At 39.7% G+C, this 26,234-nt stretch overlaps 1 protein-coding gene across 5 annotated transcripts in view; it reads left to right on the top strand.

Annotated features, from left to right (window-relative positions):
- Mid2 (midline 2) overlaps positions 1 to 26,234 on the top strand; it is a 191,142-nt gene that overhangs the window by 69,746 nt on the left and 95,162 nt on the right. For 2 of the 5 annotated variants that reach the window (XM_005404684.2, XM_013504523.1), the window contains one exon: positions 24,347 to 25,062. In XM_005404684.2, coding sequence (XP_005404741.1) covers positions 24,403 to 25,062 — 660 coding nt within the window. In that variant the 5' untranslated portion in view covers positions 24,347 to 24,402. Of the gene's footprint in view, positions 1 to 11,314; positions 11,427 to 11,858; positions 12,015 to 15,210; positions 15,316 to 24,346; positions 25,063 to 26,234 lie in introns of those variants that run through there. The other 3 variants (XM_005404690.2, XM_005404688.2, XM_005404685.2) reach the window with 3 other exon arrangements.

The following is a 26,234-nucleotide window of genomic DNA, read 5'->3' as shown; positions in this document are numbered from 1 at the left end:
AGTTTTTGTATCCTCTATTCTATTCCATTGATCCATATATCTGTTTTTGTTCCAGTACCACTCTGTCTTTTATCACTATTGCTTTGTAGGATAGCTTGAAGTCAGGTATTATAATGCCTCCTGCTTTGCTCTTGTTGCCCAAAATTACTTTTGCTATTCTAGGTCTCTTCTGGTTCCACATGAATTTTTGGATTGTTTTCTCTATATCTATATAGTATGCTGTTGGTATTGTCATTGGGACTGCACTGAATTTGTATAACAGTTTGGGGAGTATGGTGATAATGAAAAGATATTTGTCTCTTCTATCTCCCTCATTATAAGCATTATACTGTTATTTTCACCTAAAAATTAATATGAAGCCCTTGATATAATTAAATATCAAACCAACATTCAAAAATCCTCAATTTTCATGATTTGTTTTTCTTGTTGAAATCAAGATAAGGGTGGTAGTTTTACTATTATTATTGATATTATTATTATAATCTCTACCAAACAGAACTCCAGCCTACACATCTAGTGATAAGGAATATACTAGCAACCATAACAGTTTATTTTAATCTTTAGATTACATGACCATGAAGTTTCCATTCAATATAAACTATTTGTTTTTCTGTACTTCCTGTCTATTGGATCTGACACAGAGCAAATCTGATTCCTCTGCTTTATGACACACTGTGTTCATTTTCTGTAGCTTCCATAACAAAGTATTACAAAATTGTGCGTTTTAGTAGAACAGAAATTCATTGTGTCACAGTTCTGGAAGAAAGAAGTCTGAAATCAAGGTGTTAGCAGGATTATGCTCCCTATCTTTTCTGGTTTGGAGGGAGCCTCCCTGTTTCTTGGCTGCTACCAGTGTAATTCCAATCTCTGCTTTCACCTTCATGTGACTATCTTTCTTCTATGCCTTTGTCCAAATTTTCCTTGTCTCATAAGGTCACCAGTATTAATGGAGTAGGGGCCTAACCTACTTTAATATTGCTTCATCTGAACTGATCATATCTGCTAAGGTCTTATTTTCAAATATTGTCAGATTCTGAGATTATAACGGTTAGGACTTCAACTTTTCTTTTGGGGACACACAGTTGAATTCATGAGATAGTGCTTCAAATATCTGAAGAAAGCATCAAATCCCTCAATCTTCCCTTCTCCTGGCTACACTTTTCCTGTTCATTCAACCTTTTCTGAGATTTGCCTTTATTTTTACCAAAACACTGTCATTTATTGAATAACCTAGTGCCCTATGCTAATGAAATGTTGAAATGTTGTTTAGGTATAGTTTGACCATGCAAAATAGATCCACACTGTCTCCTCCCTTTATTTCTGTTCATACAGTCCTTTAATTATTACATTTTTAAATCTCTCCCCTCCCGTATATCTCCTTTACTTTAGGCCAAGGTAGCTGTTCTTATTCTGTCCTTTTATTTTTCCTTTATCATTGTACTCATCACACTATATAATAATTGTGTAAAAAAGAACTGTGGATGTTATGAGTCAACTCAATAATCAAACAGTGTGTTGTGACCATAAAATAGTTGATTCATCAATCATTCATTGAATTCTTGTTATGCCTCAAGCATTATACATGGTGCTTTGGGTACAACTTTGAGTCAGCCATAGCTCTTTAAGGAACTTGTAATCTAATAAGGGATAGAGACATGAGAACAGCCAAGAGAAGTACAGCTGGACAAGTACTGTGATAGAGGAAAGTTCAGGATGCTTTGAAAGCAAAGAAGAGGGATATCTAACTGAGTTGGAGGTGGGATGTTTTAAGGGAAGCCTTGTTTGAGGAAATAATTCTTAGGCTGAGTCTAAGAGGATGGCAAGAAGTCAGCCAGGCAAAACAAGAGCGGGTGGTAGGGAGAATAGGCATCAAGGCAGAAGCTACAGCATTAACAAAGCAGTAGAGAATTGCAATGTTGCAAGCAATTTGAATTGTTGAAATATTAGCTGTAAGTGAAATAGTCGCTGGCAAGTTCTGAGCACATTTGATGGTTCTGACATTATCTGAGCTCCATCTTGTAGGCAATAGGGTGTTACATGATCGTATTCTCTCTTTAAAAGGCTAATTCTGGTGGCTTTTTTGAGAACTGAGTAAGAGTTTCATCTATCAGAAGAGACCAGTTAAGAGTTAGTTACGAGCTGGGTGTGGTGCTGCACAACTGTAATCCCAGTACTTGGAAGGCTGAGGCAGGAAGATCGTTGTATGTTCAAGACCAGCCTGCACTACAAAGTCAGCTCAAGGCCAGCCTGAACTGCATAGTGAGACCCTTTCTCTCTCTCTCTCTCTCTCTCTCTCTCTCTCTCTCTCTCTCTCTCTCTCTCTCTCTCTCTCTCTCTCTCACACACACACACACACACACACACAGTTAGTTACAACTCTTAGGTGTGCGATAAATTGAGAAATATTTGAGAATATCATTAAGATTGGGTCAGTGTTTATGTGTGGACAGAATGAGAGTAGTGAGCAGGCAATAATGACTTTCAGGTTTGTATTGTGGGTGGGGTGGGATGATGCCATTGATTGAGGTAGAGTACATAAGACAAGGAATAAGTTTGGGGAGAAGATAATGAGTTTGTTTTTGGATACGTTAAACTTGAGGTTCCTGTGGAATTTTTCAGGCTTGGAGTAAAGTTCTGACCTGGAGGTATAAGTTGGGGTGTCATCAGGATTATGCTTTAAATATGGAAGCAGAACAATGGATGAGACCCCCTAAAAGAATTTGCAAAGTGGGAAGAGCCAAGGACTGAGCATTGAATCCTCATCAATACCTACATTTTAGGCTGATTAAGGAGGAGGATCTACAAAGAAAAAAGAATAAGTTGTGCAGTGAACTAGGAAACCAAAAAATGTCATAGAAACTGGGAAAGAGGGAAAAAGCAACACTAGCATTAAAAGACATCGAAAGGTCTAGGAAACTAAGGATTTTGGGAAAAATTTTGTTTAATGCTTTGTTAAAATCCAAAGAATGGCAAGATTGCATTCCACTTTCTTTGTCCTGTTAGCCTCACTTTTGTTGTATTAGCTTCATCCAAGAAGGAAATCAGGTTACTCTGACTTATTCTTAGTGAGTGTGTATGCCTTTTTTTTAATAATTAGCCTGTCACTCCAAACACACTCAGCCACCTTACCTTTAACAAAGGAACCGAACACGTTCACAAAAGAAAGAAAGACAGCCTCTTTAATAAATGGTGCTGGAAAAAAATTGGCTTTCCACACACCAAAGACTAAAACTAGACCTGTGTCTTCACCAGTCATTAAACTAAAATAGAAATGGATCAAAGATCTAAGTATTACAAGAGAAACACTAACTCTTCTGGAAGAGAGAATAGGCAAAACTCTCGTAGACATAGATGTAGGCAAAGATTTCATGAACAAAACCCCAATTACATGAGAAATAATGCAATGAATCAACAACTGGGGTATCATCATATTAAAAAGCTTTTGAATAGCAAAAGAAATAACCAACAGAGTGAAGAGACAACTTACAGAGAGGGAAAAATTTTTAGCCAGTTGTCCTTCAGACAAAAGACTGATATCTAGAACATATAAAGAACTGAAAAAGTCAGACCCCCCCAAATTTAAAGACCCAATCAAAAAATGGGCATCTGATATGAATACACACTTCTCTGATGAAGAAGTACACAGAGCAAATAAATATATGAAAAAAATGTTCATCCATCATTGGTTATTAAAGAGATGCAAATTAAAATAACACTGAAATTCCATATCAATTGAGAAAGAATGGCTACCATCAACAAATCAACCCAATAACAAATGCTGGTGGGGATGTGGGGAAAAAGGAACACTTCTCCACTGATTGCGGGAGTGTAGACTGGTGCAACCACTGTGGAAATTAGTGTGGAGATTCCTCAGAAAACTAGGACTTGAGGTCCGGTTTGACCCAGCTATTCCCCTTCTGGATATCTTCCCAGAAGAATTAAAAGCATCATACCACAGCAATATATGCACACCCATTTTTATAGTAGCAAAGTTTGTAATAGCTAAATCTTGGAAGCAACCCAAATGTCCATCAACCAATGAATGGATAAAAAAGGTGTGTGTGTTTTTTAAATAATGGAGTATTACACAGCCATAAAGAAAGATGAAATTGAGACATTTATAGCTTAAGTGGATAGACCTTGAGACCATAATCATAAGTGAAATAGACTGAACACACATATGTAAATATCACATTATTTTTCTTGTGTGAGAAACTGAATATGAAACTGTTCAAAAGGAAAAGGGAAATAGGGAGGGAGGAGGGGAAAGGAAGGAAGGGAAAGAAAAAAATGAGAAAAGAAGGACAAAATGAAAACCAAGCTTTGTGAATGGGGAGGGGGAGGGGGTTTGAAAAGAAGGGATGGAAATGGGAAACAAAAAAAAGAGGAAACAAGATATTTCATGTACAGATACAAATTCCTTATAACAACATGTGGTCATTCTGTATACCTACATTGTATTAATAAACTTTAAAAAAAGAACTGAGACCCAGAAATAAACACAAGTAAATTTTGAAAAAAAAAAAAAAAAAAGAACTGCTGGTATATAGATAGTTGAGGCCCTGAGAAATGTGTCTGGCCTCCCAGCATGAACCTACTTTGAAAGCACTACCTTCTGCCAAAAGGTTCTCTTCCCTATTTGATATTCTCATTTCAGGTTGAATATTGGGGTAGATCTATGTTATAGGGCTTCAAAGGTCACCAGTCAACTATACTTTCCTGTTTTTATTGCTATTCACCCAGTTGTAGGTTTTGGAAACACACTTATGATAGAGACAGACAAGTCTCTTGCTCTCACAGAACGCATATTCAGGTATGTGTACAAATGCATACATGGGGATGTATAATAAATTTATATGATAATTTTCACTAGGAATAAATTCCCTGAAGGTAAGTAATGTGGTGCTGTATGAGAAAACAACGTGCAATATTACTTTAGATAAAGTCATCAGGGAAGGCTTCTCTGACAAGGTTATGCATAATCTGAGCGAAAACAGTATAGACAGCCTTGTGAAGAGTGGAAATAAAAGCATTCCAGCAGAAGGAAAAGGTCATATAAAGTTTCTGGGGTGGCAAAGAGCATGGTATGTTTTTAGAAGCGTCAGGAGGACAGTGTATTTGGACCGTAGTGAAGAAGGATCAGAGAGGAGCAGGAAGAGGTTGGTGAAATAGGTAGGGCTAGCTGATGCCAGCTCTTGTAGACAGCCGTAAGTAATTTTGAATTTTACTCTAATCGCAGTGAGAGGAGATTGAAGGGTTTTAAGCAGGGAATGGGAGTAACATGATCAGATTTCCATTTTGAAAAAATTACTCTGGCTGTACTACTGATTGCAAGGAGAAGTGAGGAGACCAAATATGATTTGACCATGGATTGGATAATGGTCACTAGGGCAAGGAAGGTGTCAAGTGTGGCATCCCAATGCCTGGCTTTATAAGTTGGGTGATGCCATTAACTAATATGAAGAGTAGGAAACTAATATTTTTCTTAGGGTCACATTCAGTTAGCATTGTCTGTGAGACAGCCAGGTGAAGATGTAAAATTGGTAGATGTACAAGTCTGAAGCCAGGGGAGAGGTCTGAGCTGGAGAGATAAAACTGAGATCCATCAGCATATAGATTATATTCTTAATCATGGGATTAGAGCAGGTCGCCTCAAGAGTGAGTGTCATGGAGAATGGAGCGAAGACTTGAGCCCTAGGCTCTGCCAACTCTTCACAGGTCAAAAACAAAAACAAAAACAAAAACAAAAACCAAGGCTGGAGGAGGAAGCGAGGAAACTCTTAGATCTTGCAGTGAGGTGAGAGGAAAACCAGAAAAATGTGGTGTGGTAGAAGCCAGACCTTAAGTGACATGATACTATCAATTAGGAGGGGTTTAGGCCTGAAGACACATTAAAACTCCAGGAAAATACTTACAAATGTAAATGGATATCAAACATACATGCTTGTTGTAACAAACCCAACTCAGATAAGTTACAAAAATCATAAAAGCAATGGCAGAATATAACTCAAAGGAGAATAAAAAACTGTCAGAGGCGTGCCATTTCTCCACACTAGGAGCATATTTATTTTGAACCATTCTCTCCTAAGTGGCCTGCAGGGCCCATTCATAAGTAGAGCTTCAGAACAATGTCCTATTGATGAGTCCATGCCAAAAGTGCTTTTCTTCTCACTATCCTGTTAAGAGCCCCTGGTTAGAAAAGCCTTTGGTCAACCTCTGGATTTCAGACAACTAGCTACTTCTTTTGAGAGCAATTTGAAGGTCCCCTTCTGCAGAAGCAGGGATTCTCTTGCACAACAAAATCACCCTTCTGTGATTTTTCCTTCTGGAACAGACTGGGCTCTGTGCTTCTCTCTGTAGAAAGTATTTGGAGCCATTCCTCCCCCCTCCTACATTCTTAGCTAGAAAAAATAGCCCATGAGCTGTCCTTTTCATACTGTGGGCCTGTGTTGTGGTGAGTCTGCCTCAGATTAATTCAATTAAACACCTTAAGCTAAATCTGTCACATGTTTTTTTCTTTCCCGGGCCAGATTTATTTGGTTAATAGGATCAACACATGTTATATACAAAGGTAACCATTATATAATTATAAGCATGTAATTTCGTTACATGCTTCTAGCCAATTTTGCATCTCTTGCAAGATATAAAACATTCACTTTAATAAATTTTCAGTGAGTAATTTGTATAAAACCACTAAAAATGGGGGTATTTTCAAAGCAGCTGCTTATGTGATGTGATTAGCAAAATCTCCCCATCTCCTTCCCTACCCACAAAAGCTATTAGTCATTCCTTTGAATTAATACATTGAAGCCCTCTGTTAAAATTAAAATATTATCTACTAATAGAAAGACAAATGAAGCTATTAACATTTAACTCAAATTAGTTGATTGAATTCTTTAATCACTTAGCAAGATCCTTTGTGAAAGGGACCCAGATGTAGTTAAGTTTTGAGGAGGGAAAGAAAGATCTACAATGTGGGTTGCTGCCTGAGAAGGGAAGATGGAGCTAGGCAGCTCTGTGTTGAGCCAGGGACTACTTCAACAGCACTGGAAGCTCAGGTGGGGAAAGGTTTCTAAAAAGTAAAAGATCAGACAGTTTCTAAAGGATGAGAAAGGCCATTAAAAGAAAATCTCCTGTACTGTTAGTTTTACTAAGAACTGGCTCTTTCTCGGTATGTCCCACATGTAAGTGGTCACTTCACATTTTAGAAAATTCCCCAGCTCTCTGTGGGGATTATACCAAGTGAGATTGAAGAAGAATTCTCAGGGATCCGTTGACTTCTTACTCAATTTTGGGTTCAATTTTTTTTCAGATATATCATAAAATTTTGTTGAAACCTAACAAAGATATTCTCACTGCAGACTATCCAGTTGTGGAATAAATAAAATTAAACCCAAAAGATTCCCTCAAACATCAACCTTAGCTCTAGACTCACACTGTTTGCAGGGTACTCCGAAGCTGTTTTCCTTTCATTTACTGGCATATGCATACATCTCTTTTCTTATGCAAATAAAATAATCTGTACTTGTTCTGTCTACCTCTTTTGTTTTTTAGTTTGTTTGATTGTAGTAAAATATACACAGCATACAATTTACCATTCTAGCTACTTATCAGTGTATGACTCAGTGGCATTAAATTTCTTCATAATGCTGGGTAGCATACTATTTCCAGAATTTCATCATCCCAGACAGCAACTCTGTATGCTTTAATAATTCTTCATTTCCCCCCCTCCCTTTGGCCCCTGGTAACATCCATTCTTTCTTCACTCCCTGCCCCTGCTTGTATCAGGGATTGAAGCCAGGGCCTTCATACTGAGCTATATCCCTTGCCCTTTTTCTTCTTTTTTTTTAATTGTGAGACAAAGTCTCCCTAATTGCCGAGTCCATAAACTGCCCAAGCTGTACTTGAACTTGAGATTCTCCTGCCTCACTCTTCCACAGGGCTAGGATTACAGGCGTGTATCACCATGCCTGGCTCCTGCACTCTACTTTCCCTAGTTATGCTCCTTGCTCTTTTAAATTGTTTTTGAGAGGAAATTCATGAACATTACGAAAAGTCAAACAATACAATACAGCATACTCATTGTCGAATGCTTCTCTATTATAGTTTGGTTCTGAAATGTCACCCAAAATCTCCTGTGTTAAAGGCCGGGTCCCCAGTGAAACAGTGTTTAGAGGTGAGGTTTGGAGAAAATGATTGGATCATGCAAGTTCTGCCCTGGTGAATGGACGAATCCATTGATGTTTAAACTACTCAGTTTAAAGGGGTATTGGAAGGTAGTAGAAAATTTAGGAGGCGGTTCCTACTTAGAGGAAGTGCAACACTGAGAAAATGACCTTGAGAGCTGAACTAGACCCCAGTACCTCTCTCAGTCTCTGTTTTCACATGGCCTTAAGGGAAACAGGTTTGCTCTGCCTGGTTCCTTTCCCCTGGGACAGTGGTGGTGAACCTATGGCATGCATGTTGTTTTTCTTGTAAGACAAAAGATGATAATATATGAGTTGCTTTTTTTTTAAACTAAAACCTCAGTATTCAGGTTTAATTGTCATGTTGGCACTTTGCAATAAATAACTGGGTTTGGGTTGCAGTTTGGGCACTCGTCTGCATAATGTTTGCCATCACTGCCCTAGGATGTCTGTTTCACCACAGGCCCAGAAATAAGAGTCAGGAGAACAGGGGCTAAAACCTCTGAAACACACACTCTGTCTCTGTCTCTGTTTGTCTCTGTGTCTGTCTGTCTGTCTGTCTCTATCTCTCAGTACTAGGGATTGAATTTTAGTATTTCGTCACAAGGACAAGAAAGCATATTGTCCCTCCTATGCTTGACCTCCAGTCTAACCAGCATTTTAGGTATCTTTACCAATCTCTTTCCTTTTTTACACAAGTAGTAGCAAATCATGCAAGTTCTGCACTTTTTTATTACTTTAATAATATCCTATTTCTGCATATATGTACACCTATCATATGTACATGCATAATTATTTTTAATGTCTATAGCACTTACTTATCCACTTTCTCATGCTAGGCTCAACAGACTTTTTTTTAAGGTACCAGTGATTGAATCCAGGGCCTTTGCACTTGAGCTACATCCCTACCGCTTATTTATTTTGTATTTTGAGACAGGGTCTTGCAAAATTGCCCCAGGGTGATCTTGAATTTGTGATCCTCCTGCCTAAGCCTCCCTTGTAACTGGGATTATAAGTGAGTAGCACCACACCAGATTTAGTTAACTTTAAAAAGTATTTATTTATTGTGGCAAGAAACCACATAATATAAAATATATCCTTCCAACAGACATTTTCCACGGGTACAAGTATATTATCAACCACATGTACGCTGCTGTGCAGAGGATTCCCCAGAACTTCCCCCATCCTGCTTGACTGTAATTCTACACTCACCGAACAGTCCTCCCCCAGGCCCCCTCCCCCCAGCTCCTGGCAACTTTCTGTTTGTACTTTGTATGAGTTTGACTATTTTAGATATTAAATGAGGAGGATCACACAGTATTATTTTTGTGTGTGACTGACTTCACTTAGTGTAGTGTTCTCAAAGTTCATCCATACTGTAACATATGACAGGATTTCCTGTCAGGGAACCAATAACAATCGGACAACACCCCCTGTCAAACAATGTAAGAGATCACTGAGGTGGGAAGAAGGTAGAAATCACAACCCGGCTACTCTAGTTTAAAGACTGAACTGTATTCATATATATACCACATTTTCTTTATCTAGTAATCAATGGGCAGACACAGATGGCTTTTAAATGTTTTTATTTTGAGGGGCTGGGGATTTAGCTCAGCGGCACAGCACCTGCCTGGCAAGTGCAAGGTCGTGAGATGGATTCCCGGTGCTGGAAAAATAACAAACAAACAAAAAAAGTTTTTATTTTCAGACAGAATCTTACTAAGTTGCCCAAGCTGGGCCTGAACTTGTGATTCTACTGTCTCAGCCTCACAGAGTTCTAGGATCAAAAGCATACCACCACCATCCCATACTTGACTGTTTTTTGTTTATTTGCTTTTTGTTTTTATAGTGGCCATCCTAATGGGGGTGAGACGACATCTCATTGTGGGCTTGATTTACATTTTCCTGATGATTACTGATGTTGAGTATCTTACATACTTGCCCTTTTCTTCACCTTTGGATAAATGTCCATTTTCCATTTTTAAATAGAGTTTTTGTTGACTTGTAATTGTTTATATATTCTAGATATTATCTCATCAGATATATGGTTTGCAAATAGTTTTTCATTGTACAGGATGCATTTTCACTCTGTTGATTGTGTCCTTTGCTATGTAGATATTTTAAAATTTTTAAGTAGTCATATTTGCCTATTTTTCCTTTTGTTGCCTGTGCTTTTGGCATGACTCCTTAACTTTTACTTCTCAGAGGGCCAAACTTTCCTCAGGGTAGCCAGGTTGTGATTTATGCCTTATGTGCCTCAGTACTCTCTCTTACATTGTTTAACAGGGGTGCTGGCTGATTGCTATTGGTTCCCTGACAGGATACACTCAGAGTTACCTTAATTTTTCTAGACTTGTTCAGAAAAATAGGAGGGCTATACAAAGGGATTGTTTCCTCCTATTTTCTGGCTTCTTTGCTCCCTTTTGCTCCATGTCAGTTAGAAACAGATCTCCCATGGGGCTTCCTGACCCTTCTTTCCCTTTCCTATCCACCTTGGGAGTGGACCTGTGAGCCAATGAAGGTGAGCCGACAGGTTGACTTCAGACCAGCAGAAGGCTCCTGGGTTCCAAATGAACCAATCATTAGGGGTAAGATGGATAGCTAGCATCTGCCCTATTGTTCTCTTTGTAATGACCCTCTTGTTTTGCCTGTCAAGGGTTTGAAGGTGCAAAATACTCCCCTATTTAGTGGCTTTAATCCATCTGTACAACTTTCGGCCAAGGCCAATAAAAAACAAGCACTTTGTTTGTAAAAAGAAAAAAGGGTTAGGTTTCCTTTAATTGTCTGCCCTTTTCTGCCTCCTCCACTATTTTTGTTTTACTCTGTAGTTAACTTTACCTAGAGGACCTATGCGGAGGACCCAGGCACTCTTCTCACTGGCGTGTGCAAAGACTTTTTCCTACAACTTGGGGCTTTGTGGGGCCAAGGGTGTGGGTGGTGGGAGAAGACTTTGGTCTTAGTCTCCTGCATCTGACACACATTGTGGGCACTCCTGCTCTTTTTGTACTCACTCCCTCTCCTCTCTCCCGCTCCCTCTTCTTCCCCCTCTCTCTTTTCTCTCTCCGTCTCAGTTTCTCTGTCTTGTTCGCACTACACACACACACACACACACACACACACACACACACACACACAAACGCGCGCGCCCGCGCGCGCGCGTGCATGCCCGCTCGGGCCCCTCTCGGTGTGTCTTCGTTCAAGATGACAGGGCACTGGAGAAAAGGCTGCTGGAATCAGCTGGTAGGTACTGTAGTAACCCGAACCCCACCCACCCACCGCCTTTGCTTGCTCAGGTTTCTCGGGTCCTTCCTGCCAGGGGAGAAAACAAGTAAACGCGCCTCCAGAGGAGGGGCTGGGGGAGCTGGGAGTGGCAGGGGAGGCGGAAGGTGAGCGAGGGAAGGTGGCCTGGCGCCCCCTCTGCCGGGGCCCCTCCCAGTGCTGCCGGGGGTGTCAGCCTCAGCCCCGTTTGCACCCACTCCACCCCCCTGTTCGAAGGGGTTGCCTTTTCCCCCTCTGCGGCAGCGGAAATGACAGTGTGGTGCTGCTGTGGTGTCATGGTGCTGCCCCTGGACTGAGGGGCGAAAACTCTTTAAGTTTAGCCCAGGAGACCTAGCCTCGGCGACGTCGCGGTGGCTGTGCGGTCCCCTGCGAGGCGCGCGGGCTGGCGGGCGAGTGCTGTGGTGCGGGGGCGGCGGCGGCGGCGGCGGCGGCAGCGAAGGAGGCCCGGGAGCTCGCGCGGGAGCCCGAGCCAGCTTGCTGCGGAAGCAGGCGAGCGTCGGGCGCTCTGGAGCGCGCGTAGGAGATGGCTGGCACCCGGGAACGCTACGGGTAAAACGCGCCCCCTCGCCGCGGTCCTGGGGGTCGAGCGTCGCCTCCGCCGTAGGGCTCGGCCCCGGCTCTGGCCGCTCTTCAGGTGCCGCCGGGGCCCGGCGCTGCTCGAGGGCTGCTGTGCTCGGTGGAGAGGGGAGACGGGGCCCGCGAGGTTCGAAGCGACAGCCGCAGTGGCCCCGGCCCATCACCCGCTCCCCGTCATTCGGTTTGGGTGCGGGCTTCTGCTGCCGCCCTCCTGGGACTGAGTTTGCACTCCCTGGTGCCAGGCGGGGCCGGCCCGAGGCTTCTCGCGCAGCTGGGCCGGGCCGGGCCGGGCCGGGCCGGGCCGGGCCGGGCATTGGCAGTAGAACGGCTCCTCTGGCGCCTTGGGCGCGAGTCTGGGAAAGGGCACCGCCGCCTTCCCACGCTCCGTGGGTCTGCAGTTTCCTTGGCCCGGGCAGCGCCCCTAGGTCGGCAGTCTACCCCGCGGTGCCTGTGATGCTGCGGACACCCTGCCGGCGGGAGGCGGGAGGCCCGGTGAAACTTAATCCCTGCTCCGCTCCGGGAGCGATCCTCCAGTCTCTCCGGGTAGTTCCTTATTTCTGGCCTAGCTGTGAAACCAGTTCTGTGGAGGAAAGGGAAAACTTACATATTTCTACTGGACAGACTGCAACTAAGCCAGGGAAAGGTGGGGTTTTTCCATTTCTGCCTCGTAAAAAATTAAGTAAATAATGGCGGAGTAGATTTACAGTAACATTACTGGTGACGATCCGGTTTAGGTTACTTAGCACTTCGTGAGCCCCACATTATTTTTTGGAGGCATCTCTTCTTAGAGCAGGAAAAGGGGATCGTGGGGGGTTGGGCTCTTTACTTTTTCCACTTTGCTGTATGCTCCTTCATGATCATTCACCTTATTTTGCCTCATAACGCCCATTGCGCCCTCAGTCTCCCACCGGACCCCCTCTGCCCCCAGCCTTTCCCCATTAACCTGTGTACTGCCAGGCATGCGGCCTCTTGCTTCTCAAGCAGATTGACTTTCTGAGGCTTTCTGAGTGTGAGGCCAGTGGATGGTGATGATTTTGTGTCTCTGGGAAGGCGTCCTCATGAAGGAATACATTGAGAACTGCAAATAGACAAGTACCGTATGGGGATTAATTTTTCTGATTCTGAATTTAGACCATAAGGGCTGCCTTTAACCCTTCTGTACCCTGTCAGCACTCTAAAGGGTTCTCTGACAAAGTTCCAACAGAAGGGAAGTTGCCAAATAGGGAGTTCCACTCGCCTGCTTTTCTTCTGTTCTGGGAGCTGTTTTGCACTGCCTCAGATAATTTGCTCTCCCCATCCCTCTTTCTACCTCCTCTTCACTCATCACTTCCCTGAGGGAGAAAATCTTCGCTAATTTTATATATTCCTGTCCAATCAGTTAGCTTAATACAGATACATATTGTGAATTAGAGTTCTGCAGTCTCTCCCAAATTGACTTATGTGTTTGAAATGTAGGTCTAGGGGCCGAGAAGATCAGAGAGTTCACCCCAAAATCTTACGTTGCCTTAGCTTTATGGCCATAGCACATTCCCATGACCTTTGTTTCATAGTTGGTGTATGTGTATAAAAGGCATAATACTGTGTACTGGATATTGTGAGTCTTGGCGTGGTCCTCTGAAGATGAAAGGGTTCTGTAAACCCTTCACATTATACTTTTCAAAGAAAGCACTTCATTTACCTTTTATTGACTTAGTGGATTGACTGGATTTAAGTGAACCCTAGTTTACAGAAACCTTAATTTGCCATTAAGGGGTTCAAATCTGTCATTGTATATAGGCCCTAAGTCTATTTTAACTCTCTTGATGCATGTACAAGAGAATGAAAATATACAAATAGGCATACAGTGTAATGGTGATGATTTTGAGTTGTGTATCATCTCTAAGATGCTTTCACCTAACACTCTGAGTCAGACTTATTGGAAAACATAACCTCACCCATTTTTAGCCTATATGGGGGCCGTTCGTTAATTTCTAATAAAAGATGGTATCAGTAATTTCAGACCTGGCCATATAAACACGATTAGTATCTAGCAGCAGTGAGTTGACAGTATTAAGCACCTATAATGTACAGAGTTCTCTACTGACTGGACTGAGGCTCCAGACTTGGCCCAACATTTTGTCCTCTTGTTTGTTCCAGGATAGAGTCCATACTTGCTGCTTCAGGATTAGGATGCAGCAGTGCTGTGTTGGGCAGGGTAGAAGTGAAAGACTGAAGGGCTGGTTGTGTCTCTTCTGTTTACTTTCACTATGACTAGAGTTCTCAGCTAGCGTGTTATACCTTGCAAGGCTACCTCCAGGAAGTACTGTTGCAAATCAGAGGGACTTGGTTGCTTCACAAACATATCATTCAAACAGTGCAAATTGATTCAGATGAACTTGGTTTGGTTAATCCCTCTAAGAGCAGTGCAACTTGCTCCAACTTGCAAATGTTAAAGTAGTGCCAGTGGAGTCTCATAATTGCATCCAGATATTGCTCTGGGTAGTGAGCCTGTCCATTCCCTCATCCCTCCTCCCATAAAATCTGCTGACACCACAACTAAGAAGGAAACTACAGGAGGAGCTTGTCTTTATCACTCAGCAAACCTCATTGGCTTGCTGAAAAGGAGAGAATGCTGTCTTTTCATTCTGTCCCTTAGAACTCAAGTTTCCTCTTGTTTAATTAGGAAATAGAGCTCTAGAGAGGGTGAAGACAGGGCTGAGGCACAGAGTATGTCTCAAATGGCTGCTCTTGGAGGTACCTGCATCAACTCATGTGTTTCTGTCATTCAGACTTTATGGATCTTGATATGCTCCTCGCTGTTCCTCTCTGGACTTCACTACCAGAGGAGGCCCAAGGGTTTGCCATTTCCATTTAGCATTACATTTTTGTCCGCTCTTCTGTGCAAAAGAGAAAATGAGGCTTTGTCTTTATGAAGCACCTTCTTACTTAACTTGAGTGTTTTCACTTGGAGCATTGCATCATCAAAATATGAAGTATAACTTGTTCATACTGGATGTACTGCAGTTCAGGAGAGTTCAAAACTATTCACTTTTTGATGGATGAAATTTTGATGCCAAGGCGTTATTGCATTAATTCCTATTTCAGATCTGTCAAAAATATTGTGCTCAGCACTAGCAGAATACAGAAGAGAGAAGAAAACTATTTTTCAACCAGTATATTGGGTAACACAAGCCAGTGAGAAGATCAAATGAAGTGGTGTAGGACAAGAAATTCCAACTCCAGTTATCCCCCTGAGCAGACAGCTAGTCCTTTTTCATTGCCTTTCTCTCCAAGGGTTAGTACATGTTTATCTCTTGTTTTTATGTATTAAAACTTTGCTAAGAGTTTCCTGGGGGTTCTATAGGTCTGTAGAGCTTTCTGTTACTTTTTCATCTTCTCCTCCTTCATAAACATATGCAGATACAATGTTTTTGATCGTCTTCCAGATCCTACATTTGCCCTTAAAAATTCTATAAGCTGGTATAAGTTGTTGTAAAGTATAGGTGGTGGAGGGATTTTGAGTAATGTGCCAGCATCTCACCATTCCCTTCTCCACATGGGGTGAGTTCTCCTGAATACACACTAGAATACTGGTTTAGCTTAAGTGAATTAGCAAAGCACCATTTATAAGAGTTAGTCCACTTGGTTTCATGACTCCCTGCAACAATCTGACTGCCTGACCTTGGGCTTTGTCTCCAGCCTCTTTCCTGCAGGTCAGACTCCTCTGGTTGACAAACAGCGTCCCTAGTGGCTGGGACATTATCTTACAGAGACCAGATGATCTCGTAACAACCTTAGTATATAACCTAAAACCCTCCTGAAATATATAATCCAGAATTTTCAGATTGCCTTGAGAGGAGCATAATGTATAGCACGGCAGACATGCTGATGCAGGACAAGCAAGTGTCTGAATATATACCAACCCAGAGATAGAAAAAAGGTTTACAGTTCAGAATTCTCAATCACTTTTTCTATAGCCCTTTGTTCAGTGTTGCTAGGATTCATGTGGTTCCCAAGAGAGTAGAAGCTTGATTTCAAATAGGCCTCTGTTCTCTGTCCCTTGTTTCTGACCTGAACTTTGGGTTCTCTCAGTGTTACATTCAACAGCATGCCCTACATACGTATATGTTGCTGGTTTCACTCTGTAGAAGTAGATATAACTGCCCATCAGGTGGAGCAGTGAACTTTTAAAAATTCACAACTATTTCAGTGGGAAACAGATTGGGAAAAGCTGCCCTAGAACAGATGAAAAGCTGTACTGGAAGCAATAGGTAAGTTTGTTCTCCATTTGTTCCTTAACCTTATAACCTTGCCAGAATAATCTGCATTAAGGTGATAGTATTATAAATTGTGCTTGAATTCCCATCAAGTATCAGGGGTTACCCTGACAAATTCTTTTCTTGGTTACTTAGATTAATCTTTTGCATTTGTACCAGATTTGGCACCTTTAGTTCTGCTATTTTGATACTCATTTTAATGTTCATGATAACTGTATTGCATAAAATACCCAGTAGTTGGATTTAAGAGCTAACTATTGAAAGGAAAATACCATTAAATCCATGCACTATAAAATATTAAGTAGGCTTTAATAATCTATTACACAGGAACTGGCTCTGGTAATCAACCTTCAATCTTGAGTTCTCCCTCTGTATTTTGAAAGCTTAAGAGAAAAGAGCTGAGATAGTTCTTCCCTTGGAGGGGGATCCTAGCCTAAGGGGGAAGCCATATGAGCATAAGAAATATCACAGTTAGACCCATGGTCCTCTGGAAATCTTTTCAGAAGTGTGATTGTCCTCCATTATGTCAACCATGTGTTTCGGGGTGAATTTCCAAACATTTTCAACATTTTAATATGCTCCATGTCTCTTATCTGTGAACGTATATTAATATTTGTAAAACAGGCTAATAATTATATTTTATCCTCACGTGATCCTCACAAGAGCCTGTGAGGTGCATAGGGCACGTTTTTTATTCAGTAGATGAAGAACCTGTGGCCTGAAAAGTTTAAATGTCTTACTTAGGATTGCTCAACTAATTCACTTTCCAACCAGGACAACAACCAGGCTGTGTTATGAGGATTGAATGAGATAATGGCTTTGAACCCATTTGAAAAGTGTAATATACTATGCAGATGTAAGGTGGCTATTATTATTAATTATGATTACTGACCACCTGTGCCTTGTTTTCAGAGTTTCTCTTTTTAGCCCTTATTCTATAGAGTGATAGATAATTCTATACATTGATTGCCTTTTATGTTCTGAAACTATCTTTTTTGAACTCCAAAAGGGTCTTTACTAATCATAATGTTTTAGGATTTGATTGTCTTGTTTTTCTGTTCCAAAAGGCGCACCATTAGTTTATACTGACATGGGACTCCCTTGATCCCCATGAATGTCCACAGGAACAGTTATTGTATCTTCCTTGAGGTATAACTCACCAAGGCTTTCACTGTACTTTAACACCTTGACTGAGCCAAAAGAAAATCATGAATTTTGTTTATTTCCATTTCCTTAGGTGATGATGTCCATACACTTGTTAGCCTTTCTAGTTACACTAATAAATAAGATACAGTACATGTTTTTGTGAGCTGGTTTGCAATCCAAGGTGTTTTCCTATGTGGCAACTGATAACAAGAACTCTATAATAATAAAATGTTAGCGCTAGAAAACATCTTAAAGGAATCATCTGTTAATTCTAGTCCAACTTGAACAACATTTTATAGTTGAGGAAACAGTAGATTAAGCCAGGACTCATTTGCTCATTCCCCAAGGCAGGGGGTCAGTTTCTAGTATTTTAAGAAGGTTCTCCTGTGAGGTTAATGTTACTATTCTGAAGAATATTTATTTTTTTATGGAACATTAAAAAATAAAGCCCTACAACCTAGCTCAGTTATCAATGTACAGTGTACAGCGCAGAGGTCAGGCTTGGTTTCACGCTCAAGGATTTTCTGTGGAGGAGGGTAGACTGTGGCTCCTCAGGGAGGAAGTGACAACCCAGAGCCATGTTCTGCAGCTGTGGTGATTAATTATGTTCAAATAACATTTGAAATGATAGAATTCTGCAAGTACAGGTCACAGCTTCTGTGTTTATCACAGTTAGCTAAATGCTGGATTTGGAGGGCAATGCTGAAATCATCTTGTGAGTATAGAATGCTTTTTTAAAATCTTTTTTTTTTTTTTTTGGTTTTTCTCCGATACCGGGAACCGAACTCACGACCTTGCGCTTGCCAGACAGGTGCTTTGCCGCTGAGCTAAATCCCCAGCCCCCATTTTTAAAATCTTAACCACTGTCGTTGAAACTTTTTTTCTACCCAGGCACAGAGCTTTCTGATACCTCATCAGTGAGTTTATTCTCATTCATTTCCTTTTTTGACAGTTCTCAGCCTGAAGAGGAGTGCAGGATAAAGATAAACTGTACAGAAACAATTACAATTATAGTATGATAAAGCAAAGGCAAATACATAAACATGCATATTTGACTACACAGCAGTAACTAAATGATTTGAAAGAAAATTAAGCACATGCAGGACTTGTCTCTTCATGTTCTTCCTCCTTCCCTCTCTCCCTCCCTTCCTTTTTTCCTTGTTTTTTAAGACAGGGGTTCACTACATAGCTCAGCTGTCCTTGAACTCATGATCCTTCTGGAGTATTGGGATTACAGGCATGTGCCACCATGCCTAGTTTTCATTTATTTCTCAATATGACAAATGGTTCTGCCCTCCCAGTAATTTTATCAATACATTTTAATGACAAACTATTGTGTTTTCTGGTAAGTTTCTTTTTTTTTTTTTTTCTGGTACTGGGAATCGAACTCATGACCTTGCTCTTGCTGGGCAAGTGCTGTGCCGATGAGCTGAATCCCCAGCCCCAAGTTTCATGATTACCTGTCATTGGGTTATACCCTGTCAGGTTTACATTCTGTCTTTGTCCTGGGCCTGCTTTCTAATTTTGCATAGATAAGTTACTCAAATTTTTCAAGGTGCCCCGTGAAGTATGTGATCATTATGTACTACAAACATGTACCAATAAAAACAAAAATTGGGAAAAAATTTTAAAGTTGCAGTATATTTTTGTCATGTGACTTTTTCCTGCTAAATGTATTTTGTGATGGTAGGTGTCAGGTATTTTTCAGGAATCACTCAAATATTTTTAAGTGAATAAAAATTTGGAGTTGAGAATTTTATGACACCTGTTGGTCATTAAAATTATCTCAGGATATTGCAAAACCTAGACAGAGAATCACTGACCTAGAAAAATTGAAAGGAATAAGCAACTTAATAGAGTTCATAAACTCTATACAATTAACACAGTTGGCAGTATAGTGGTTAAGTATTTACATTCTAGAATCGGATAGACCTTGGTTTGAATCCTTATTTAAATTGATGAATAATTAATATACCGTAATATTTACCATTTTAAATGTACAATTCAGTAGTTTTTAGCATATTCACAAAGTTGTGCAACCATCACTATCGAATTCCAAACCATTTTCATCATCCCAAACAACTCTGTAGCTGTGAATGGTCACTCTACCTCCCTGCCTCCTGGCCCCCAGAAACTAGGAATAGAATACTTTCTATTCTTATGGGCTTGTCTGTTCCAGGCATTTCATATAAAAGGGATCATGCAATATAAGACTCTTTGCAACTGATTTATTTACTCAGAATGATGTTTTCAGGGCTCATCCATGGTACAACATGGAGCAATACTTCACTCGTTTTTATAGCCACACAAAATTTTAGTGTATGGATATAGCACATTTTGTGTATCTGTTCAGCAGTCAATAAACTTTTTGGTTGTTTCCCTTTTGGCCACCAAAAATAATGGTGCTATGAATATTTGTGTAGAAGTTTTTGAATCAGTACATTTTCAGTTGTTTTGTTTTTACCCCTAGAAGTAGAAATGCTGGGTCATATGATGACTCCACTTAATATTTTTAGGAACTGTCAAACTATTTCTCAGAGCAGCTGTACCATTTTCTACTCCTTTCAGCAACATATGAACAATTTCTCCACATCCTGGTTGACACTTGCTCTTTTCTGTTTTGCTTTATTATAGCCATCCTTGGTGTATGTGAAGTAGTATTTCAATGTGGTTTTATATGTAAAGCACAGTACAGAATATAAAAGGTGCACAATAAGTGCTAGATTCCCTCTAGTTTAAGGAATATTTTGTCAATAATTACTGAATACGTAGATTATGGGAGTAACCGTGCTGTGAACAAAGATATAAAATTACAATGGTTAGTGAAGTTGGACATGTTTTTATGTGGTTGTTTGCTATTTGTAGATATCTTTTTTGGAAAAATGTCTATTTAAATCTTTTGCTTATTTTTAAATTGGGTTGTCTTTTCCATTGTTGCGTTGTAAGAGTTCAGTATATTTGTAGATGTTATGTCTATATAAGATATGATTTACAAATATTTTCTCCTATTCTGTGAGTTCTCTTTTTCACTTTTTTTAAAAATTTTATTTTAAGGATAAAAGGAGGGAAACATTAACAGACATACAACATTTTACAACATATCACAAGCACAATACAGACAATACAGAGTTACAAACAAAGTGGTAGGGAAAGTTTTAAGTTTTGATGATGTAACAGTTATCTGTATTTTCTTTGGTTGCTTGCTCTTTTGGTATCGTCTAAAAAGCTGTTGCCTGATCATAAAGATTTACACTTATCTTTCCTTTCCAGAGTTTTATGGTTTTAGTCTGTATGTTTAGATCATCAATCCATTTTGAATTATTTTTATATATGTTGTGAGGTAAGGTTCCACCTTCATCTTTTTGCATGTGGAGATCCAGTTGTCCTAGCATCACTTTTTGAGAAAAGTATTCTTCCTTTATTGAATGATTTTGGAACACTTGACAAAAATAAGTTGACTATAAATATATGGGTTTATTTCTCAGTTTTTCTAAGTATGAGTATTAGCTTTGCTATTTTCAAAGAAATGTGACTGTGGATAAATTACCTTTTCTTAAATAATGGTAATACATACCTTTTAGAAAATTAGGAAGGCTAAATGAGATAATGGATGTAAAGGCTATTGTAAAGATGCTTAGATAACCATGCAGGCAGGGAAAATAGGGGATAGTTGAAAGAATGCCTAAACATTAGGTATAACCAGGTAGAGATTTCATAAATGAGAGTTAAATAAACAGATATTTGAAGAAGTTGAAAAAAAATAATCAGTTCCCCCAAATTGTCTAAAGCAGGTACTATATTATAATAAAGTAGAACACAATAGAAATAGTATAGAAAACAGGCTTTAACCATCTTATATTATTCTTTGTAGAGCTGAAATCAGGTAGGTTAGGTTACTTTAGAGTACTGATGATTGACTTTTCTGTCAAGAACGCTTATGATAACCCTCTGAAAGCTATGGAAAGCTGTCTCCCCATGAAAATGTATATATGACATTCACATAACATTCTTTGTTTCGACACACACAGGCATGCCTTTCAGCAGTGGTATTGACCAACTTAGGTAGCTTCCAACCCAGAAGTTGAAGTTTGTAGATATCCATTCTGGAAAAGATAGTAATAGAAGTGCAGGGTGAAGTGGAGATGGGTCTAGAGGAAAGACATACGATTCTAGAAGGGATCAGCGAGAGGTAGCAAATTCAGAGGCACACAGGGACAAAAATGGAAGTGGAAATATGCTGTTTAGAAACGCTCTTGTAAATAGTCAAGATAAGTGAAGGAGGTGGGAAGGTTGAAATAAAGATGTAGGGCAAAGAGCACAGGCATTGGCATTAGATTGACCTGTGCTCTGGATATATCCTGGCTGATTTCCTCAATGACTCACACTCCCCTTTTCCTAACTAAATGATAGACAGAGTAATAATATCTTCCTCAAGGTTTTCTGAAAGAATAGAATGAAATAGTATTTGTAAAATGCTTTACATAGTACTCAGAATACAAGAGGTGCTCAGTAAATGCTAGATCTCCTCTTCTTCTTTTTAGTTAAGGAATTCTTTATTAACAATTTTAAATATATAGCTTGTAAGAGTCACCATACCATGAATAAAAATGTGAAATTGTTGATGTCCTCAAGAGGAGAGAGTTAGTTAGAAATATATATATATATGAAATAAAATAATGTTTTGGAAGCCATCAGTAGTTGAAGTGCTAAATGTGTGAAAGAATTCATAGGTTTTTAGATTTGGAATTTGCTATTTACCAGATAGAGAAAATGAAAAGGTAGCAATATAGATATAGATGATATAGATATAGATATAGATACAGATATAGATATATGATGAATTTTTACCTTTTTTCTCATAGGTGAATGCTACAGATGTTATAAGGCACAAAATGCTAGCAACAGTTTTCAAGTACTTGTAAATTATAAGATAAAAATATCACACATTTCACCTTTTTTTGGAAAAGCAGTTATACAAACCATTGCACCTACGGAACAGAGAGTGGCTGCTTTATAAATTCTTCCCTTTTACAGCCCAATTTCCTATAACTTTCCATTAAATAGCTAGTTAGTTCAGTACATTTAAAAGGTTTCATTTAGAAACAGCTTTTAGATGTACATCTATTGTACTTATGCACTAGGTATAATTGTAGTCAGTATTCATGTATCTTGTGAGAGTGATGTCTCAGATATCACCGATACATAACAATGTCTGAACATATACAAACAGAAGAATACAATTTTCAAGGTCTGGTGTATGTTTCCACTAGTATGAGATGTTGAACAAAAGCTGGTCAAAATCAAAAGATGCCATTCTCTTCCCTATAAATAGTAACATTAATTAACATTTTCAGTCAATAAGATATGTTTTATATTTTTCCTTAGTTAAGACCAACTTAGACTATTTTGGTGTATGGATTTTAATTAATGAAAGACCCATGACAATACATATTTGTATATTCAGCTCAGAAATACCAATTGGAGGACAGATAGACAGACCAAGTAGTTAGTTTCTTATTGGTTGGGGTGATTTCTTTTGCTCTCAGATCTACACTAAAATGAAGGCTACCAGTTTTGAAAATTTCTGGCTGCTTACTTTGCTAATTTCTGTCTAGAAATTGCATCTGCTTGTTTTAGGAAGAATGGAAAGACACATGGGAGATGAGCTTTAGAGTAGGATCGTGCTAGTTTAGGGGTTTAATAATAAAGCTGAGGCCACAAGATAATATGATTTTATCACTTATCAGCAACTATTGCTGAGTAAGTCATAACACTGAAGTTCTTTTTTTTTTTATTTTAAGGATAAAAGGAGGGAAACATTAACAGACATACAACATTTTACAACATATCACAAGCACAATACAGACAATACAGAGTTACAAACAAAGTGGTAGGGAATTAACAATGGTGGTTGTATTACATATTGATATCTTCAAAGTGGCTTCTCATGAAAACAGATATAGACATGCAATACTGGTCAACCAAAGACTCATTGACAGTTTCTTTCAGCATAGAAACAGCAGAAAGAAGAACAACCATGTTATCTATCCTGTATATACATACATACAAAATTTCTCCTTCTTTCCCTTCTCTTTTCCCACATCCCAGAAGCCCTTTACTCTTCGGTGGTTTCCTATCATTTCACAGTGTCTATCATACCTCCGAGTTTAACACTGAAGTTCTTTCTCATTTGACTTGATGAAATGAAGGCTTTTCGGAAGGTGCGGGAAGAAAGGAAAGTGAAAATTACGATCTTTTGTCTCTAGCACCTCAGTTTATTAGAATGGGATGGAAGAGAAATTTCGATGTGTCGTAATAGGAAATAATTAAAGTTCACACTCCGAAGAACTTACTCTGAACTCAACATTTTTTCTGTAGCTGTCTTTTTTATGCAGGCTTTCAGAATGGAGCATTTCAGGAAGTAGAGAGTTAATTTGAAATATGGCTCTGTTTTCCTTTCACTGGTTATGAAATGGAAGCAGCTCTTATATCTTGCTTGAAGTGAAATAGAAAACAGAACTGGAGAATGGAGATTGAAAATTTTGTAGGGCCTCCAGCTCATCATAGTCCGAGAGAAGAGATGTCAATGGAAAATGCAGGAGAATGATCCATGCCAGTGTTATGAGCTAGAATGGTAACATTAATCAGGAAACCATGATTCAGAGGTGGCCACTCAAGTCTATTTATTAGTGCAGGAGGATAAAAAGACACTTGTCAGAAACAAGGTTTGAAAAGGGAGAAAGGCTTTTTGATTAATTCCAAAATCACTTTCGTATTGCTCAAGCATCCCTGGGGAGTCCAGAATGTAAAGTCTCCATTGGGAGAATATAATTATGACCTGTCCTGTAATTTACGACCTTCAATTTGGAAATGCTTAATGACTGTGCTTTGTATTCCTTGCAGGTGAAAGCCCAGCCTCTGTGGTTCTTAATGCCTCAGCAGGATTATTTTCACTAAAGATGGAAACACTGGAGTCTGAATTGACCTGTCCAATCTGCCTTGAATTGTTTGAAGACCCCCTGTTGCTCCCTTGTGCGCATAGCCTGTGTTTCAACTGTGCCCATCGCATCTTGGTCTCAAACTGCAGCTCTGGTGAAACCATTGAACCTCTCACTGCTTTCCAGTGTCCTACATGCAGATATGTTATCTCACTGAACCACAGGGGCCTGGATGGCCTCAAGAGGAACGTGACCTTGCAGAACATTATTGATCGCTTCCAGAAGGCTTCAGTCAGTGGGCCCAATTCCCCAAGTGAGAACCGACGGGAAAGGATTTATAGGCCCAGTTCCGCCATGTCTAGTGAGCGAATTGCTTGCCAATTCTGTGAGCAGGACCCACCAAGGGATGCAGTGAAGACTTGCATCACCTGTGAGGTCTCCTACTGTGACCGTTGCCTGCGGGCCACGCACCCCAACAAGAAACCTTTCACCAGCCATCGCCTGGTGGAACCAGTGCCAGACACACATCTTCGAGGGATTACCTGCCTGGACCATGAGAACGAGAAAGTGAACATGTACTGTGTGTCTGATGACCAGTTGATCTGTGCCTTATGCAAACTAGTGGGTCGTCACCGAGACCATCAAGTCGCATCCTTGAATGATCGATTTGAGAAACTCAAGGTAAGGGATCTGGGGCTATCCCTCACACAAGTTTGAGTCCTCTTATATAATTATACAGTTATCAAGTTCCCTAATAAAATGGGTCATTTTTCCTATCTGATGAGTGAGTTAACTCCAAGTTGTTCTCAAGTAGCCTACTCACCTCCAAGCTCTCATGGGACCTTACTGGTTGCATAAACCTGCTTCATATTCTTCTGGACAATTCTAGGGGAGTTAGTCCATGGCTTACTCTATCAGTGTTCTGTCCAGTGAAGCAGTACCTTTTCTGGACTGTCAGTGACATTGCACATAACATATCTTTGCTATGATCTTTCTACCTCTTCTTTTAAGTGAGTAGCTGTGTAGGAGTGCTATAGTTAGCATATGTGCTGATTTGCATAAATTTGGGTGTGTCTGTGTAGGTATGGGTGGAGGTGTCTGAGTCTATCTATGTAGATGGTACATGAGAGATTTTTGTGGAAGACTTTAACATATGTTTGTGTTTGTACACTTATTACAGTACAGAAACAAAAGTTGGTCATTAACTATTACAAATGGCCATTAATCTCTTAATACAAGATTAATTCTGAGCCTACCTTAGAAAAAGAAAATAAAAAAGAAACCAGTATACCATGAAATCTGTAGGGATAGTCAAATGTCTGAACTAAAAATTTAAACTGAAGGCAATAGTTAATCTAGTATCAAATTTTCTGCCAGTGTGTTTTATTGTGGGCTATTAGACAGAAGCACTTGTTTGCCATCCCTGTCTTGGAAGTTCCAAGTCTTTCATTTATATCCAGTGGACAGTTTTCTGAAGTTGTTGTGCCATATAATATTTACATACATTTTCCCTTCTTTCACCCTGTCCCTATTTTGAGAAAAGAAGGATAAAATAAAAATCGAGCTTTATGAATGGGGAGGAGAAGGAGGTTTGAAAAGAGGGGATGGGAATGGGAAAAAAAGAGGAATCAAGATATATCTTGTACAGATACAAAGTCTTATGATGAAAGTGGTCATTCTGTATACTTAAATTGTATCAATAAACTTAAATTTAAAAAGAGAAAGTGAAAAAAAAAACACTGAAAAAAGTGTTTATATACAAGGCTAAGTGACTATTTCTAAAGTTCTCGTACCTTACATTTATGTTAACAAATGTCAGATATAGCAAATTGTTCTATTCCCATTGCCTACCA

Source organism: Chinchilla lanigera, unplaced genomic scaffold (genome assembly GCF_000276665.1).
Source record: "Chinchilla lanigera isolate Chin_1 unplaced genomic scaffold, ChiLan1.0 scaffold00089, whole genome shotgun sequence".
NCBI classification, from domain to species: domain Eukaryota; kingdom Metazoa; phylum Chordata; class Mammalia; order Rodentia; family Chinchillidae; genus Chinchilla; species Chinchilla lanigera.
This window is presented reverse-complemented; position numbering and strand designations above follow the sequence as displayed.